Here is an 18,311-nt window from a genome sequence, read left to right as displayed (position 1 = left end):
TGCTTGATTCAGCATTCCTAAATTTAAAAATTTGCAGCAACAAGTTAATTGCACAATGCGGGACAGGCCCCGCCCACTGCATGGGTACATGGGAGTGACACAGCTAACGGCCTCATTCTATTTTATTGGCAATGTCCAAGGCTGGGGAGGAGGGAGGGCTCAGATTCAGTAATTACTTGGTAATCATATATAAAACTTTATTTTATTATTATTTTTATATAAGTAACTTAAGAAGTAATTACTTTAGCTGGCTCCCACATTGATTGGATACAGGTTCTGTAACCCCAATTACAAGGCTATGATTTAGACAGACTCTAAGCTGGCTCTAGAGGCTACCTTCCTCTTCCTGCCCCTTTCAAGTTTGTCTAAATGAGATTTCAATACCTTATCCCAATCCTGACATTCTATGCAAGTGCTATTCCTATTGCAGTCTTGGCCCCCTACATATAACACACTTAGTGTGAGAGTCATAAGAAGACTTCAACCTTGTCTTACACCCTTCCATGCAGAATTGAATGCTTGAAGAGCTAGAATCTGACAATTGGACAATAAAAGCTACAAAGAAGTTAATCAAAGCTAACAATATAACTAAAGCTTGAAGGCTACACCAAAATTTGAATGCTTCACCAAAATAAGGAAACACCAGATGTTAGTCGGGAGCCGGCAGAAAATAAATTGAAACTCTCTGCTAAGTTGTTCCTTTCGGTTTCAAAAGTGGGCGGGGCATGTCACCTACACAAAACAATAGAAGCGCTACTGTGAATATCACAATTTTTTAAAGTAAATTGTATTTTTCCTAACTATACAAACATGAAGTCCTTTACATAAGGAATTACTTTCGGCGTATCTGGAATTACGGCTGTTAAATTCTTGAACAAGGTGGTTAGGCAGTAACTACCGTGTGGCAGGTGGGTAGGCCAGCCTGCCCGGATGTAAACACTCCACTTTGCCTTTCGGCCCAGGTTCAGATTGAGGGGTGGCATGAGGTGGGCATATATGTAAAGGACCTCAGGTTTGTGTAGTTAGGAAAAAAACAATTTACTTTCAAAAATTATGATTTGTTCCTACAAGATATACAAACCCTCGGTCCTTTACATAAGGAAGACTCACTGATTGGTGGGAGGAATATGAGTGAGCCTCTAGAATTGACTGGAGTTCTACACACCTAAGCTACTCCTCCTGGTCGTAATAGTGCCCTGCCTCTGACAACTTGATCAGAGTATAGGAGCTGCATGATCAAGAGTCAGACTTCTGGGCATTTTGAAATGAGTGAGGAATCGTAACTCATCCAAAAATGGGCTGTGAAGAATATTTAGAGTCGGAGGCATTAATGCAAAGTTCTGGGAGGGATTTGCATTATTGCCAGTCTCCTTCCTCCCCTTGCTAGAGGAAGGAGTGGGATTACTTCTATGATTCTGATACGAAACATAGAAAGGGAGCTCTATGTGTAAGCTTACCGCATCAATCACCCGACCAGCCAGTGTAAGTTCAAGTCCTATCCTCAACACGAAGGAAAAGGAGTGGAAGGAAGAAATGGAGAAGGTGGAGAGGCCAGTCACTCTCGCAACCTTCTTACCATAGGCGAGATGCAATTTTTCCTCTTGAAGGAGCCGGGTAAGAAAACAACCTGCAAACGTCCACCGCCGGTCCAAGGAAATGAGGTTCCAAGGACCTGTGGGCAGGCCCGAAGGATAATGAGACCTTATCTAACTTCCTGTCCGATATATTCTTCGGAGTGATGACAAGTAGCCATCCATTGGACTATCCAACTGCAGAATCTCTCACAGTCTCATAATACTCAGAGAAAGATGCACCATCGGACACTTCTGCAATGGCATTCCGCAGGGGATAAAGACACTGATACTCCATGGTGGGTGTCGATCCTCTATAGGTACAGCAACATGCCAATAGGACAATGTAATGACAGATCTGGATCAACCAATGCAAAAGTCCACAGCATAACTCATGGCAGTCTTGGACTCTTCAACAGCTGCTGACTGACTGCGCTCAGTGAGCGGCGAGCCATGAGCCGTCATGCATCTGAGACGTAGTCACCACATGACAACCACCTTTTGAAGGGTTATGCGGAGAACAACCATACAAGTTGTCTATCTTGTTCGCCATCGATGTTAGGAGATGAGATGATGATTTTCTCAAGGCATGAGCCCATCAGACGATAGTCAATTGCCTTCTAGAGACCGAGATCCCTGATGGCAAGACAGAAGTTCTCATAGTAGTTGAATCTCAACTAAGGAGAAACAATACTATATAATAGTGAATGACTAAGGTGAATGCAGACCTACGTCTTCACAGTTGAATCGAGTCTTCACAGTTGAATCGAGAGAAGTAAACTCTCAAGATTCTGAACATAGAAAAAGTCCCGTCGATGACACCAACCAGTGAAAACGGCTGTTCGGTGAGAAAGTCGGAGTTTGCGATGAAAGTGGAGCGTCTTTCAGTACTGAAACACAGGGATTGTACTGCCTGAAGAACTGCTTCTGGTGGGCTGGACCAGGGAGGTCATTTCTATTACCTTGGAAGCAGAGCTGGCAGGGCGGGGAACAGGCGAAGTCTTCCGTTATTCATTTACAATTCGGGCAGAACAAAGAATGACTGCACACCTTACAAATTATGAAATGTATATTAGAAGACAAACTCAAATTATCCGAAGAATATCATTCTGCGTCATTGCAGCGGCAGGTGCAATGAAGCGGGAGACTAGGCTACAGACTTCTGTTACCATGAGGTAAACAGAAAGATGATAACGAGTCTAGTGAGATATTTCTGTCTGGAAATTCTCACAACGGCAAAAGGCGATGCAGGAGAGATGGTCATACACGTATGCGAGAATTCAAGCCAACCAGAGACCCAAGTCTGTGATTGCTGGGCAGAGTATTCGAATCGGTAGTCAATTGTCGACAGAGACACAATACCAATTGAAATGTCTCGGAGAGCAAGCTGTACTGGCTGAGGCAGGCTGGCAGCGCCATACACTGCTAGCTCTTGCTAAACTTATCATCCTGAGTTGCCATATTCCATTCCATGAAGGAATGCATTCGGCTCGAACCATTGAGTGCAAAAATTATACGCTCAAGCATTTGTATTTTAACTGAAACTGGAGGGGAGAAAACCCTCCTATTTGGTGAATGCAAATGTTGTGGTGCTGTTGGTCAACAATACCACTAGTATTTCAAAATTGAAACCAGTACCTCTTGGGAGGCCTGCAAGGCAGTCCCGAGTTGTGGGTCAATTAAGAGAAGATAATATTTGTCTCGGTCACATACCCGTAGAGTTAACTACAGTTATGTGCCTACTACTCGGACAATGCAACTGATAACAGAAGCATGTCGCGGGAGAAATATACGTAGTATATTTGTAGGTTCCTGTACATCGACCTCCAGCCTAAATTCTCTTTCATTCGAGGAACAAAAATAAAGACTGGAAACAGACCTCCTTCATTCTCTAATGAAGATAGCGAAGGTGAAGTTTTCCCGCAGGGAGAATTCTACGGCGATAACAGGATACCGAAGACGACTAGTTCAAGCCAAACTGGATGTTCCCAAAACAGTAGCACTGGAGAGGCATTCAAACTCTAGGTGCTATCCTTACTGAACGAACTGACGTATGTTCAGCAAGATCCTAGAATTGAACCAAAAACATAGTCTCTTGGGTTCAAATTCCGAGGAGTAAACTCCACTGAATTCCTCTTATTTCCTTGTTCATTCTGGTATAACCAAGAAGTAAGGGGAAAAAAGAGAGGAAGATTGACTGTTATTGCCCGTTCTTCTCTGTATCCCAGGGGTGACCGCATACTGAGGAGACGGATTGTCAGGTCCATCCAGGCCGAGCCCCTCCCATGACACTCTTCCTTCAGCAGAAGCACTTTCTTCGAACACTAGAGATTCCAGGAATTTAATGGCTTAGCGAGACTCCCAAGTTCATAGTAACAATTACCGGGAATGTCTGTCTTGACAGTGTGTTTGGAAATTACAGGAAAAGCAAAACACTGAGATGCCCCAAATCCAAGGAATTCTAGCATTCGGCAAGATTCCTGATTATCGTAGTAACAATTATCAGGAATTCTCATCTTGCCCACTCTGGACCATGGTCTCGCCCAAGTGTTTGCAGATCGTAGAACACAAAAATGCTCGGAGAATGCTAGAAATTTAGAAGAATTTTAAGTGCTCGGCGAAACCCCCTGAATTCGTCAGACAATCATCGGGTGGTGGTCCTCCTCGATTCCCCCAGAAACTGAGGAAGAACGGGCAAGATCCTTCCTGAACGACGTGATTGTACGTCCGGTAGGACCCGAAGGTCCCTCCAGGAACGCAGTCCCCAACACTGAATCCTAAGGAGAGCACTCTGCAGGATCCCTCCCATTCACCTCGCCCCTCCTGGTGTAGCCATAGGAAGAGAAGGAATGGGGGAGAAAGACTGGATGCTCTCGCTCGCCTTGCCAGCAGAACTAGCAGCCGGAGAGTTACCTGAGCGACTCTTACCATCCTGACGGTGAGCGTACTCAGCAGTCTGGACCTTGGCTGCACAGTCACCCATAAGTGACCGTACACTCGGTGACGCTTGCGAGCGAGCGGCTGAGATGGTTCTCTGTCCGGAGGTGGAACCTCTGGAACCGGGAGCGGAGGTACCAGCGGTAGCTGGTACCTCCATGGTCCCTGTCTTCTTCCCTGAGGAAGGAGAGATCGGCCCCATTCCTGGGGGAATGGGAGGACCAGCGGCAGACCCACCTGTCTCACTGGAGCGAGACAGACCCTTAGAAGTCCCTGTGCGAGACTTCTGGCAGGGCAGGGGGAGGGGGGGAGGCCACTTTCTTCTTCCTTCAAAGGGGAAGAGGCGGCAGAAGACAACGAAGACAAAGAAGATGACAACGACACCTTCCTCTTCTTCTTCGCCAACTTCCTCAGGACGGCAGAAGGTTCTCCCATCCAGGAGGGGCTGCGGCAGCTGCCGAAGCAGCAGGGCCCAGCCCGACCTGGGAAGAAGGACCAGACGGAGCAGCAGTGGAGAAACACTTCCTCGAGGAGGGTTACAAAACTCTCGTATGGCAGGCGAAGTGTCTGCCACCACCGTGATCGGTCGGTCGCGCCAACGTGACCGTAGTCTGGGTGGGGCTGAGCGTGCACCTGACTGGAGAGAGCCGTTATCGTCCTCCAACTTGTCAAAGTCCTCGTCGAGGCCGAAACGTCTCAAGAGGACTCGATGGGGAGCCTTCACCGGTCTCTGCGTGGACGGTCCTGCAGGACAGTCACGTCAACCCTGGGAACCGAGCAATCACCGGCAAGGTGCAAGTCACCTGAGCATATCGCTCCTTTCTTCCACCCGTGCCCGAGTCATGACAGTGAGCAGACTCAGCGTCAATGACTCTGGATGCACACGAATCCGAAGATTACATGCACTCGGGGATTCGTGAACGAGCGCCCGACACGGAACTAGTCTAGGGGCAGAACCTCTAGGACTAGCAGCAGAAGTGCGAACCGAAGTTTGCACTTCTACCACTCCCAACAGTCTAGACCCTGGGGACAGCGTAATGGTTCCCGAATCCCATTCGGGAACGGGAGAGCCAGCAGAAGACCCAACGCCTTCTCAGTTGAGGAGACAGACCCTTAGAAGTCCTGTGACCAGACTTCTTAGGGGGGGAGACAACCTTCTCCTTCTATGGCAAAGAGCCTTAGGAATCGAAGGGGTTGAGACTGATGCAAATATGATGATCTCGAAGAGGAGGATGACGACACTTGACGAGCTCTCTTCCTCTTTGATTCCTTCAAATTCTGCCAGACTTCTACCATCAATAATAGTTAAACATCACAGGGCAGCGGCGAAGCTTCATCCAGTGACATAACTCCAGTGTAGTAGTGGTAAATGAATATGATTACCAGCAGGGGATCAGTACATACACTCGAGGATCAACATCACAACATGCTACGAGTCACAGGTACAATTCTAAGGTTAGGATAACCAATACGAAGAGCTATCCAACCAATACTGCTGTAAAGACAATCACCACTGTTAGTCTGTAAAATAAAGAAAAAATTATTTAAAGTAATAAGGATACTCCTCTCGCTTCCAAGGGCACCGACCTCTAAAGTGAGAGGAGATCCCCAAACACCAACACCACACACCCCCTCTTCTACCTTCGTCTGATAGAAAGTGAAAGGATGAAGGAGAAGAGAAATTAGCAAGAAAAACTGAGCAAAGGACCAACCTCTGAAGTTCCCCTTGGTAATTCCCAAAGCGTAAGCGTAAATTTTGGATGAATACATGTCTCATTACAGGATCAATATCACTCACGTTAAATACATATCTCGTTCTCACGTTAAATACATATCTTGTCCTCATGTAAAAGGGCGAAAGTATGTAAATAATAAAGATGTTAGCATACCTTTGCTGCCGACTCTTAACACAAAGTAGAAAGGCGGCTATAAAGGCTATCACAAAAAGTGGGTTTGCATATTAATTGAATTGAATTGAATATTAATATCAAACACTGTATATACTTATTTATTTAAAGACAAAAAAAAAATATCCCACCGGGAAAATGATCAACGGCAAGTCAGCAAGAACTCACAAACACACGTCTTCATCGGAAGATGGCTGAAGGCAAAGTGGAGCGTTTACATCTGGGCAGGCTGGCCTACATGCCTGCCACACGGTAGTTACTGCATAACCACCTTGTTCAAGAATTTAATGGTCGTAATTCCAGCTACGCCGAAAGTAATTCCTTATGTAAAGGACCGAGGGTTTGTATATCGTGTAGGAACAATTTGAATTTTAAGGCTTCTGTGGTTGGAAACTTATACTATATAATTACATACTTGTTAACTATCTTAAGACAAGTTTTATTACTGTTCATTGAATGCAGATTACACGTAGACCTCTACATACAAACCAGGTTATATATCTTATATATCATGCAGACATGGAAGCAATGGCAGATTAAATCTGTTATAGATATACAGTGGACCCCCCTTATTCGCGTTCTCCAGATTCGCGGACTCACACATTCGCGGATTTCTCTCAGGAACGTTTCCCTGCATTATTTGCGGAAAATTCGCACATTCGCTGTATTTTTCTATGAGAAATATCGACAAATTCCTGGTATTTTTATCAATTTCATCATAAACTGCACTTTGTGAAAAAAATATTAAAAAAACCAATTATCAAAATTTTTAGTGGTTTTTCTTGAGTTTTAACTAACAAAATAGGCTGTTTTTAGCATTTTTATGGGGATTCCAAACATTCGCAGATTCTAACTATTCACGGGGGGTCTGGTACGCATCCCCCGCGAATATGGGGGGACCACTGTATTCCCATACTTGACAAATAACTTTAACTGCAACAATCTAAATTATCATGCTAAAATAATACCTTTGTTAATGCTAAGTCTAAGATTTTTTCACTTTTCCTGCTACCAGTGCACCACAGGGCATTGCAAAGAACTTTATCCGAAACGCCACCAGCAAACTCTATTACACGCAGATTTCTGAAACATGAAACAGCAGTGTGAGCTCATCTACAAATATACAACACTATAAATAATGAAGACCATGAAGAGCAATCAAGGTCTTTTAGTTGAGGATAAAATAAGACCCTTTTCTTTTGTGCAGAATTGGGTACTGTATACTGTTTAGAAATTCACTTTAAATCCAAAAGTTTGAAGAAGACTACGTACTGTCCTCAATCTCATAGGGAGTGAAACTTTTTTCAAAACTTTCTACATGAACAGAATATTTATATTGTTCCTGCCTGATCATCTGATTACTTGACAATTCTGGTTTGTTGTGGTTATGCTACCAATCTGTGGATTACGCATTTCAGGTACTTGGCTTTCTTATCTGTCAAGGACCAATTCTGGATTATAAGCCCCTGACAAATCTGGTGAGCTTAATTTCTCCAAGCACGTGGTTGTCACTGTCACTTACAATATTTAAAATATTAAAAGATTTGTTTTCCAGGCACTGTCAGTAGTACTGCATTCATGAAGATCCCCTTCACAACCCTGCAGCACCTTACATTACTGCTTCTGTTTAAAAGTTAACTAACCTTGACATTTATTCTATGGTTCAAACCCAACAATGTGTGGCTATTGAACTGCTTCTGTTATTAACATTATAAGGTCTTTTGTGCTTTTTTCTTTCTTTGCCTGCATTTCCCTGGATAAGTGTTAACAACTTGCTCATCAAGCTCCCCAGAAAGTACTTGGATTTTAGTCTCGGGTATTTTATTAATAAAAATTCCATCATTATTCATCTTTCTTGCATTCTTGCCCTTTACCTGCATTTCACAATATGCAAAGAAAGTGTTTGGTGAGAATTAACCAACAGAGCTGAGATAAAAATGATATTGTTAAGATACAATAAAGTTTTATACATGCTTACCTGGCAGATATATACTTAGCTATAGACTCTATCGTCCCGACAGAATTCAAAACTCGCGGCACACGCTACAGGTAGGTCAGGTGATCTACCATTCCCGCCGCTGGGTGGCAGTATCCGGAACCATTCCCGTTTTCTGACAGATTTTCTCTTCCACCTGTCTCCTGAGGGGAGGCTGGGTGGGCCATTAATCGTATATATCTGCCAGGTAAGTATGTATAAAACTTTATTGTATCTTAACAATATCATTTTTATACATGCAACTTACCCGGCAGATTGGCACCCTTGGTGGAGGGTAAGAGACAGCAAAATACACACAGAAATTAAAAATAATAATGGGAAACAACAATTGTTGTAGGATATCAATCCTTGGTTCTCACCTGTTTGGGCAGAAGACTTGATGATTACTGTCATTGAGCCTGCATGCCTCAAGAGCTTCAGCGAGGTAGAGACCTATAACCGAATAGCCCTTCTGGATCATGTCAATGGGGGCTAGCCCGCTTACGCGACAGAGCCTATCTGGATCGTGCCAATGGGGGCCTACCCGCTTACATGACAAAGCCTGACCTGTATCGTATCAATGGGGGCTAGCCCTCTTACATGACAGAGCTTTAGGTTTTATACAATACACAACGAGGAAACCACAAGTTAATCCCGACCACCTGAACCTCCTAACCATGTTAGATCTCGGAATTGAAAGGGGTTACTTCCTATACCCTCTTCCAATCGACCATAAAAACAAACACCATAACACTAAAAAGACACAAACTAAACTAATTAGGATTAACCTCAGCTCCTCCTCCCCAGCACTGAATCCACGGAAACGTAAAGCTATAGTGAGAAGCAGTTTCATAAGTAAACACTAACATCTCTTAAGTAGTGAGAAGCGAACTGACCGATTACCACTTCCAATACGTGGACTCTATTAGCGCTTGAAGAGACCACGTCTTGTGAAACGCCATTGAGATTGCTATGGTTCTCACTTCATGCGCCTTTTCATCTATGAGGAGCTTAAACTGTTCATCACAAGAAAGGTGCGCTTCCTTAATCACGTCTTTAATGAAAAAAGTCAGAGCGTTTTTTTTAAATAGTCTTGTCGGATCCTTGACTGAGCACCAAAGACTTTCTTCCTTGTACCTCCTAATAGGAGACTTCCTTTGCAAATAAAATTTAAGGGCTCTTACTGGACATAAAGTCCTCTCTTGTTCTTCCCCCGTAAGAGAAGAAAGCCATTTCACTTCGAAGCTTCTTGGCCATGGTTTTGATGGATTCTCGTTTTTTGCTAAGAAGAGAGGCTTAAAAGAACAAATTGCAGCCTCCTTCTTAAAACCCACTCTGCCTTCTAACGCTTGAAGTTCACTAACCCTTTTTGCCGTTGCTAGGGCGAAAAGGAACAGAGACTTTCTTGTCAAATCTCTAAAGGAGGCCTTATTAGCAGGTACGAACTTATCTGACATAAGAAAATGAAGGACTACATCCAAATTCCAACTGGGATTCCTGGTGTTCTGGCTTTTTGAGGTCTCGAAAGACCTAATAAGATCGTGTAGGTCCTTATTGTCTGATACATCCAGCCCCCTATGCCTGAAAACAGAGGCCAGCATGCTTCTGTACCCCTTGATCGTTGAGACAGCTAGGTTACACTTTCTTCTAAGGTAAAGGAGAAAATTAGCAATGTCAGTTACAGAGGTACTGGAAGAGGATACATTGTGCGACTTGCACCATCTTCTAAACACCTCCCACTTCGACTGGTACACTCGTAATGTGGATGGTCTCCTGGCTCTTGCGATTGCTTTCGAAGCTTCGCGAGAAAACCCCCTCGCTCTAACAAGTCCTTCGATAGTCTGAAGGCAGTCAGACTTAGAGCAGGGAGGTTTTTGTGATACCTGTCAAAGTGGGGCTGTTTGAGAAAATCGCTCCTTAGTGGGAGCGATCTGGGAAGATCCACCATCCACTCCAGCAACTCTGTAACCCAGTCTAGGGCTGGCCAAAAGGGAGCAATCAAAGTCAGCTTCGCTCCTTCTGAGGAAGCAAACTTCCTTATTACTTCCCCTACTAGTTTGAAGGGGGGAAAAGCGTATCCGTCTATGCCCTTCCAATCCATCAGGAGGCTGTCTATTGCTATCGCTCTTGGATCCGCGATCGGGGAGCAATAATTCTCTAGCCTTTTGTTCCAGTTGGTTGCGAACAAGTCTATGTTCGGCCTTCCCCACAACCCCCATAACTGTTCGCACACTTGAGGGTTGAGGGTCCATTCGGTGGGGAGGACTTGGTTTTTTCTGCTTAGCAGATCCGCCTGAACGTTTCTCTCTCCCTGAATAAACCTGGTGAGGAGAGAGATTTCTTTCTCCTGAGCACAAAGCAGCAACTCCCTCGCTGTCTTGTAAAGGGAGAATGAATGGGTTCCCCCTTGTTTTCTGATATACGCTAAGGCTGTCGTGTTGTCCGAATTGACCTGAATGATCGACCCTGAGATCTGCTCTTGAAAGTGGATGAGTGCTAAGTGAATGGCTTTCAACTCCTTTTGGTTTATGTGCCAGGACACCTGTGCTCCTTCCCAGGTGCCTGACACTTCTTCAGAGCCCAACGTTGCTCCCCATCCTGAATCCGACACGTCTGCAAACAACGCTCGGAGAGGGCTCTGTATATGTAAAGATACTCCTTGGTTGAGTTTCTTCGGGTCCAGCCACCACCGTAGATCTTGCTTGATCTCGTCTGTGATTAAAAACGAGTCTTCTAGGTCCTGGGAACTCTGATCCCAGTTCTCCTTCAGATAATACTGAAGGGGTCTTAGGTGCAGTCTTCCTAAGGAAACAAACTGCTCCAACGAGGAGATGGTTCCCATCAAGCTCATCCATTCCCTCGCGGAGCAATGTTCTTTCCCTAGAAAAACTGAAACCTTCGAAAGGCAGCGTTCTATCCTCTCTTTTGATGGAGACGCTAGAAAAACCCGAGAATCCATCTGAATCCCCAGATAGACTATGCTCTGCTGGGGATCCAGCTGGGATTTCTCGAGGTTGACTAGGAGTCCCAGCGATTGTGTCATTCTTAGTGTTACCGAAAGGTCCTCCAGACACTGAACCTTTGACTTTGCTCTTATTAGCCAGTCGTCCAAATACATCGAGATCCTGATTCCTTTCAAATGCAGCCAATGCGCCACATTCCTTAGGATGCCCGTTGTTACGGACCCACAGATCTCAGAGACAATGTTACGACCTCTGAGGGAGGTCCGCTTCAGGTTCGATATGAAATACAAAAAAATATATATATCTATATCAACACAAACAGCTGAAACTGGGGATACGAATATAGAAAGAAACACTAACACAACAAAGGTTTATTTACAAGCTTACTAACAAAGGTAAATGCAGAATGGTATCTCCTATTTACATAAAACGATAGAATCTTACACTGCATGAACTGGGGGAAACAGTGAGGTAATAAGAATACTTGCTAATCCAGTTTGGTATTCGAAGAGGTGGCTTCATAAATGTAGATTGGCGATTGCGGACATCCTCTTGGCTCCGTATTGCAGAAACTAATCTTCTTGTAAGGCAGGAATTCCTCAACACCTGTAACAGGACCTTTTCTTCTCTGAAGTCTGCCCGACGTCGAGATAACACGGTAGACCACACCTGAAGACGACTAGACCGATATCCAACCAACTCTTCTTTCGATTGACACTTCGTCGGTTCCTTTTTCTCGTATCTCACGGAAGATCTCTGCTGCTGCTGATCTCTCACTAATAATCTGATCTGTGGCTCTCTGTGACTAACTGGTGATCTCTCTTCTACGATCACTGCTCTCCAAAGTTCGTTCGTCGTATTTATACAGCACTCTGGGGGCGGAGCCTACGGCAAACGTCACCGACTCCAGGGATTTCTAGAACTTCTTAGATGAATCTAGACGAGGTATTGCATCAGAGAATCGCGGCGTTTCTCACGTAATATTGGCGCGTTTTTGCACTCCACAACACGCCCAACGATTCTGGAACAACCACGAACATAGGAGCCTCCAACAGTGGCGCGAAAACCTCCTTGCTGCCGAACTTCTCGAAAATGCGTTCTCCTGTCCTTTATCTTTCTTTGCTGTGAAGCAATTACCATCACACGCCCCCCCAAAAGAGAAAAAAAAAATGAAATCAATTGATTTTATTTTTTTTTTTTCTAAAGAGAAGCAAAAATTAAACAGCGGGGAAACAATTCTGCATAAAGCTTTAATCCAGTCAAACACGCACACTTCCCCACTCACACTCACTCGTGCGATAACAGAAAATGGTTATTAGGCTACTCATTCTGAGAAATCTCTAGAGAGGCTACTACTATAACATTAACCTTCTCTCTTACTTTTACCGTTTTCTGAACTCTGCTTAAAACTTATAAATACTAAAACACCTCTTGTGTTTTTCTCAAAACTAATCTCACTCAGTAACACTGTTACACGGGCGGAGGCCAAGGCAAGGGGCGTTGTTTATAATTCTGAAGCAAATCTACATTTACTGACATTGCTCTACTCTTACCTACATTAATTCTATAAGGTATATTTCCCCTCTTCTCTACAATTGAAAAAGGTCCGTCGAAATTATGAGCTAAAGAGGAACCTTCTTTCTGGACTAGTACTAAAACTTTATCTCTTTCACACAAACTTCTCCCTTTTGCTCGAAGATGAGGGTTTCCTTCAGTTTCCCCTTTACTTCCGTTCGGGTTTTCTTTCGCTAATTGCCAAGTGCTTCCGTTCTCCTCCGCTAACTGCCAAACATCTCTTAGATTGTTTTTATAATAATCAAGATTAGTTATGCAATCATCTCTACCCTTACTTCTAGGCAAAGTTCCGAACATATTTATAAATTCATTCTCTAAAGATAAGCCTACTGAAGGAATATTACACAATGGAACTCTGGGAATTACTTGAATCGGTTTCCCTGCAATTTGATATTCAGGACAGCTTAAAACGTATCTCTTAAAACATACATCATTTTTCATCTTGGGCCAAAAGTACGTCCTACTAATACACTTGAAAGTTATATTTACTCCTAAATGTCCTTGCTCATCGTGTGCTAACTTCAAAACTAGTTCCCGAAGCTTCCTAGGAACTACTAATTGTTCTGTGACTTCCTCTTTACTACCTGACTTCGGTCGAACATACCGACACAAAACTTCGTCCTTTAAACAAAAAGTTTCCTTACACACATCATCGAGATCACCATCCAGCTCACATCCAAAAATTCGGGTTAGTGTCTCATCCTCTTTCTGCAACTTGACTAGCTCATCCTTATCCAAAACGTTAGAGCCTAATTCATCACCGTAACTAGGACTACATACAGGTACGTTTACTACGTTACTCTCGACAGCTACGCCTTCCCCTTGGCTCTCACTGTCCACGATAGAGTTCGGTCTCTCAGCTACACTCATGCTAAGATCAACCTCGCTACCTCTATCACACTCGTTCGAATCCACGAACTCACTCAGGGTCGAATCCACGAACTTACTCACGTTCAAATCCACGAACTTACTCATGTTCGAATCCACGAACTTACACTCGTTCGAATCCACGAACTTACTCTGACCGTAGTCTACGTCTGTATCTAAACCCGACCTAGCTACTACCATTTCAGGCACTGGAATATTCCTCACAACAGGATTCACATTCTTGGATAAAGCTAAGTCATTACCGACAATAATGTCAATGCCTGCAACGGGCAAACTGTCCACAACTGCAAGTTTCACTTCTCCTGACACTACCTGACTTTCTAAATTCAACTTCAACAAAGGACAAAGAACACAAGTGTTAGGAAATCCACCTAACATAACTTTCTCTTCCTCATTGATTTCTGCCCTGTTCGGCACACACTCTCTTCGAATCAGTGAGACAGCGGCCCCTGTGTCTCGAAGCAAGACCACTTCTCTCGAATCTACTCCTCCAAGAGAGGAAACTACGCCTTCCGACAGAAATTCACCAAAAACTTTCCTAGTTTCTCTCATCACATCATTCCTACTTGACGAAAGGTTAACTAGCGATACTGGTTTCTTACCGTCCTTCTTTTCTAATGCACAATTTCTTGCTAAAGCCCTTTCCCATTACATCGGAAACAAGTTAATTCTGAGCCACTATATGCCATTCTACTCTTACAAACCTTAGACGTATGACCAGGTTTTCCGCATGTATAACAGGAATAGTCACTTTTACTCACATTGCTATTACTAGGACTGAAACCTTTACTGCTTTGTACTCTACCAGACGAAGGATCATTTCGTTTCTTACTAACACTCAAATTATGAGTTAGACTATATTCGTCAGCTAGCCTAGTTGCTCCTGCAAAAGATACTTCTCGCCTATCCTCTATATAAAGTTTAATCTCAGGGGATACGTTATCTTTGAAGTTTTCTAACAACACTAAGTTCTTCAAACCGTCAAAATCCTCAACCTTAGCAGAAGTTAACCAATCAAAAAACAGCCTATCTAACTTCTTACCGTATTCTACATACGTAATATTTTCATCCTTTCTCAAATTTCTAAATTTCTTACGGTACGCTTCCGGTACTAACCTATACACGCTAAGAACGGTGTCTTTCACGATATCGTAATTATCACATTCCTCCTTAGACATGCAACTATACACAGTAAGTGCCCTACCACTCAAAACTGACTGCAAATATAAAGTCCACGTTTCTTTAGGAGAACCTACTCGTTCCATTAACTTCTCAAAACACATGAAATATGTCGTAACATCTTCCTCATCAAACTTTGGTACTAATTTTAGCACTGCATTCTATACCTAACGTAATTCAGGCCTTCGTTTTCGTTCTCACCTGGAACCGACTGTTTTACGAGTACTTTCCCTTAAACCGAGCAATTTCCAACGCATGCCATCACGGTTCTTTCCTCTCTCTATTCCTGCTGCATTACCAACATCTCTCTCTCTTGCTGCATTCTCATTGCTTCTCTCTCTTGCTGCATTTTCATTGCCTCTCTCTCTTGCTGCATTTTCATTGCTTCTCTCTCTTGCTGCATCTTCATTGCTTCTCTCTTTTGCTGCATTTTCATTACTTCTCTCTCTTGTTGCATTTTCATTGCTTCTCTCTCAGCCGCTCTTTCATCTCTCTCATACTTTTCTCTTTCTTCTTCTCACACTCACGGAGATCATTCCCCTCCAGACCTAGTAGCTTACCCGACTCAATAAACTCTTTCACCATCTCACTCATTCTGATTCTTTCTATATTTTCCCTGTTTCAAACTGTTAAAGTGTTGATATCCTGGCAAGGTCGCCACAAATGTTACGGACCCACAGATCTCAGAGACAATGTTACGACCTCTGAGGGCGGTCCGCTTCAGGTTCGATATGAAATACAAAAAAAATATATATATCTATATCAACACAAACAGCTGAAACTGGGGATACGAATATAGAAAGAAACACTAACACAACAAAGGTTTATTTACAAGCTTACTAACAAAGGTAAATGCAGAATGGTATCTCCTATTTACATAAAACGATAGAATCTTACACTGCATGAACTGGGGGAAACAGTGAGGTAATAAGAATACTTGCTAAACAGTTTGGCACTTCGAAGAGGTGGCTTCATAAATGTAGATTGGCGATTGCGGACATCCTCTTGGCTCCGTATTGCAGAAACTAATCTTCTTGTAAGGCAGGAATTCCTCAACACCTGTAACAGGACCTTTTCTTCTCTGAAGTCTGCCCGACGTCGAGATAACACGGTAGACCACACCTGAAGACGACTAGACCAATATCCAACCAACTCTTCTTTCGATTGACACTTCGTCGGTTCCTTTTTCTCGTATCTCACGGAAGATCTCTGCTGCTGCTGATCTCTCACTGATAATCTGATCTGTGGCTCTCTGTGACTAACTGGTGATCTCTCTTCTACGATCACTGCTCTCCAAAGTTCGTTCGTCGTATTTATACAGCACTCTGGGGGCGGAGCCTACGGCGAACGTCACCGACTCCAGGGATTTCTAGAACTTCTTAGATGAATCTAGACGAGGTATTGCATCAGAGAATCGCGGCGTTTCTCACGTAATATTGGCGCGTTTTTGCGCTCCACAACACGCCCGACGATTCTGGAACCACCACGAACATAGGCGCGAAAACCTCCTTGTTGCCGAACTTCTCGAAAATGCGTTCTCCTGTCCTTTATCTTTCTTTGCTATGAAGCAATTACCATCACACCCGTGAAGACTTGAGGGGCCGTCGACAGTCCGAAGCAAAGCGCTCGAAATTGGAAGACTCTTCCCTGTGACATGAATCTGAGATATTTCCTTGATGCCGGGTGAATTGGCACATGGAAATATGCATCTTGAAGGTCCAGGGATACCATCCAGTCCCTTGGACGAAGAGCAGAAAGCACAGAGGAAGAAGTCTCCATCGAGTACTTCTTCTTGATCACAAAGAAGTTCAGCGCACTTACGTCTAAAACCCGCCTACACCCGCCCGAGGCTTTGGGTACCAGGAACAGACGGTTGTAGAAACCTGGTGAATGGAGATCTTGAACCGGTTCTATTGCCCTCTTCTGCAGCATAAGGTCCACTGCTTGCAGGAGAGCTTGACTCTTGACAGGATCTTTGTATCTTGCCGTCAACTCCCTTGGAGTTTTTGTTAAGGGAAGATATTCCCTGAAGGGGATGAGGTATCCTCTCTCGAGGATAGAGAGGGTCCAGTTGTCCGCCCCTCTCTGCGCCCAGACTCTGGCAAAGTTCGAAAGTCTGGCGCCTACAGATATCTGGAGGACTTCTTCTTCATTTTGCCTTCCCGACAGGTCTCCTGGAAGGTCTTCCTCTGGTGTCAGGTCTCCTACCTCTGAAAAGGGTTCTCGAGGAAGAAGAGGCTCCTCAAAAGGGCTGTTGAAGAGGTGCTTTCTCCTTCTTTGTAAAGGGAACAGCGGTTCTTGAACCTCTTCGCTGATTGTGTAAGGAGGTCCTGAGTAGCCTTGCCAGCTAAGGACATCGCTATATCCCTCACCGTGTCCTGTGGGAAGAGGTGGCTAGAGAGTGGCGAATATAACAAGGCCGACCTCTGAAGAGGAGAGACTGACTTGGTCAGAAAAGAACTATACACCGACCTCTTCTTTAAGACTCACGAGCCAAAAAGGGAAGCAACTTCAACCGAACCGTCCATCACCGCTCTATCTAAGCAAGCTAAAACGCTAGAGCTCCTCCATGCTGACGAATTTGGGATCTTGGGCTCTGTTCGCAAGGGCTCCCAGAGACCAGTCCATAAAATTAAACACCTCCAGTGTCCTGAAGAGGCCCTTTAGGAGATGATCTAGCTCGCACATCCCCCATGTAGCTTTAGCTGAGAGTAGAGCGCGCCTCCTTGACGAATCGACCAACGAAGCGTAGTCTGCATTGCGGACGAAGGAAGCCCTAAGCCCATGGCTCTCCTGGGTATCATACCATCTTCCAGGTTTTCCCGTCAGCCTGGAAGGAGGGCATGAAAAAACAGTCTTACCCGCTTCTCTTTTAGTGCGAAGCCACTCTCCAAATCCTTTGAATGCCTTCTTCATGCTTAAGGTAGGACGCATTTTCACGAATGAGGAGGCTTTCGGAGACTTCGTACTTGAAAGCAAAGAACCTGGAGAGGGCAGATCAGCTGGTTGAAGCGTATTACCAAACTCCTTCAATAAAAGCAAAGATAGTCTTTTATAGTCAGAGACTACTACATCAACTGGGAATTCCTCATCCGAGACTTCCTCTAACCCTCCGGCTACAGGAGAGCCCTTCGAAGGGGAGCGGCTTTTAGAAGTAGCGGGACTTCTGTCATAAGAAGGAGATCGCCTTCCATGCGACCTATGCTTGCTACTGCAAGACGTGAGGGAGCTCCTAAAGGTAGAAGATCTCTTCTCAGTAACCTGTTTCTCACAAGGCGAAGGGCTCCTACTCTCTGAAGAGCTCAAAAAGTGCGAA

The 18,311-nt window shown here is 44.3% G+C and overlaps 3 protein-coding genes across 4 annotated transcripts in view; 1 reads left to right on the top strand and 2 right to left on the bottom strand.

The window, feature by feature from the left end:
- The window catches only part of LOC135226519 (retinol dehydrogenase 12-like), a 248,483-nt gene that overhangs the window by 94,489 nt on the left and 135,683 nt on the right, over nt 1-18,311 (top strand). The gene's annotated exons all lie outside the window — the stretch shown is intronic.
- The window catches only part of LOC135226518 (uncharacterized), a 157,608-nt gene that overhangs the window by 66,118 nt on the left and 73,179 nt on the right, over nt 1-18,311 (bottom strand). The gene's annotated exons all lie outside the window — the stretch shown is intronic.
- The window catches only part of LOC135226012 (uncharacterized), a 48,338-nt gene that overhangs the window by 10,493 nt on the left and 19,534 nt on the right, over nt 1-18,311 (bottom strand). The window contains exon 4 of the mRNA XM_064265490.1: nt 7,384-7,498. Within this exon, the coding sequence (XP_064121560.1) occupies nt 7,384-7,498 (115 nt within the window). The remainder of the gene's footprint in view (nt 1-7,383; nt 7,499-18,311) is intronic.

The sequence above is a fragment of the Macrobrachium nipponense genome, chromosome 14, assembly GCF_015104395.2.
Source record: "Macrobrachium nipponense isolate FS-2020 chromosome 14, ASM1510439v2, whole genome shotgun sequence".
In the NCBI taxonomy this organism is placed as follows: Eukaryota; Metazoa; Arthropoda; class Malacostraca; order Decapoda; family Palaemonidae; genus Macrobrachium; species Macrobrachium nipponense.
Note: the sequence above shows the minus strand (reverse complement) of the source record. Positions and strands in the feature narration are given on the sequence as shown.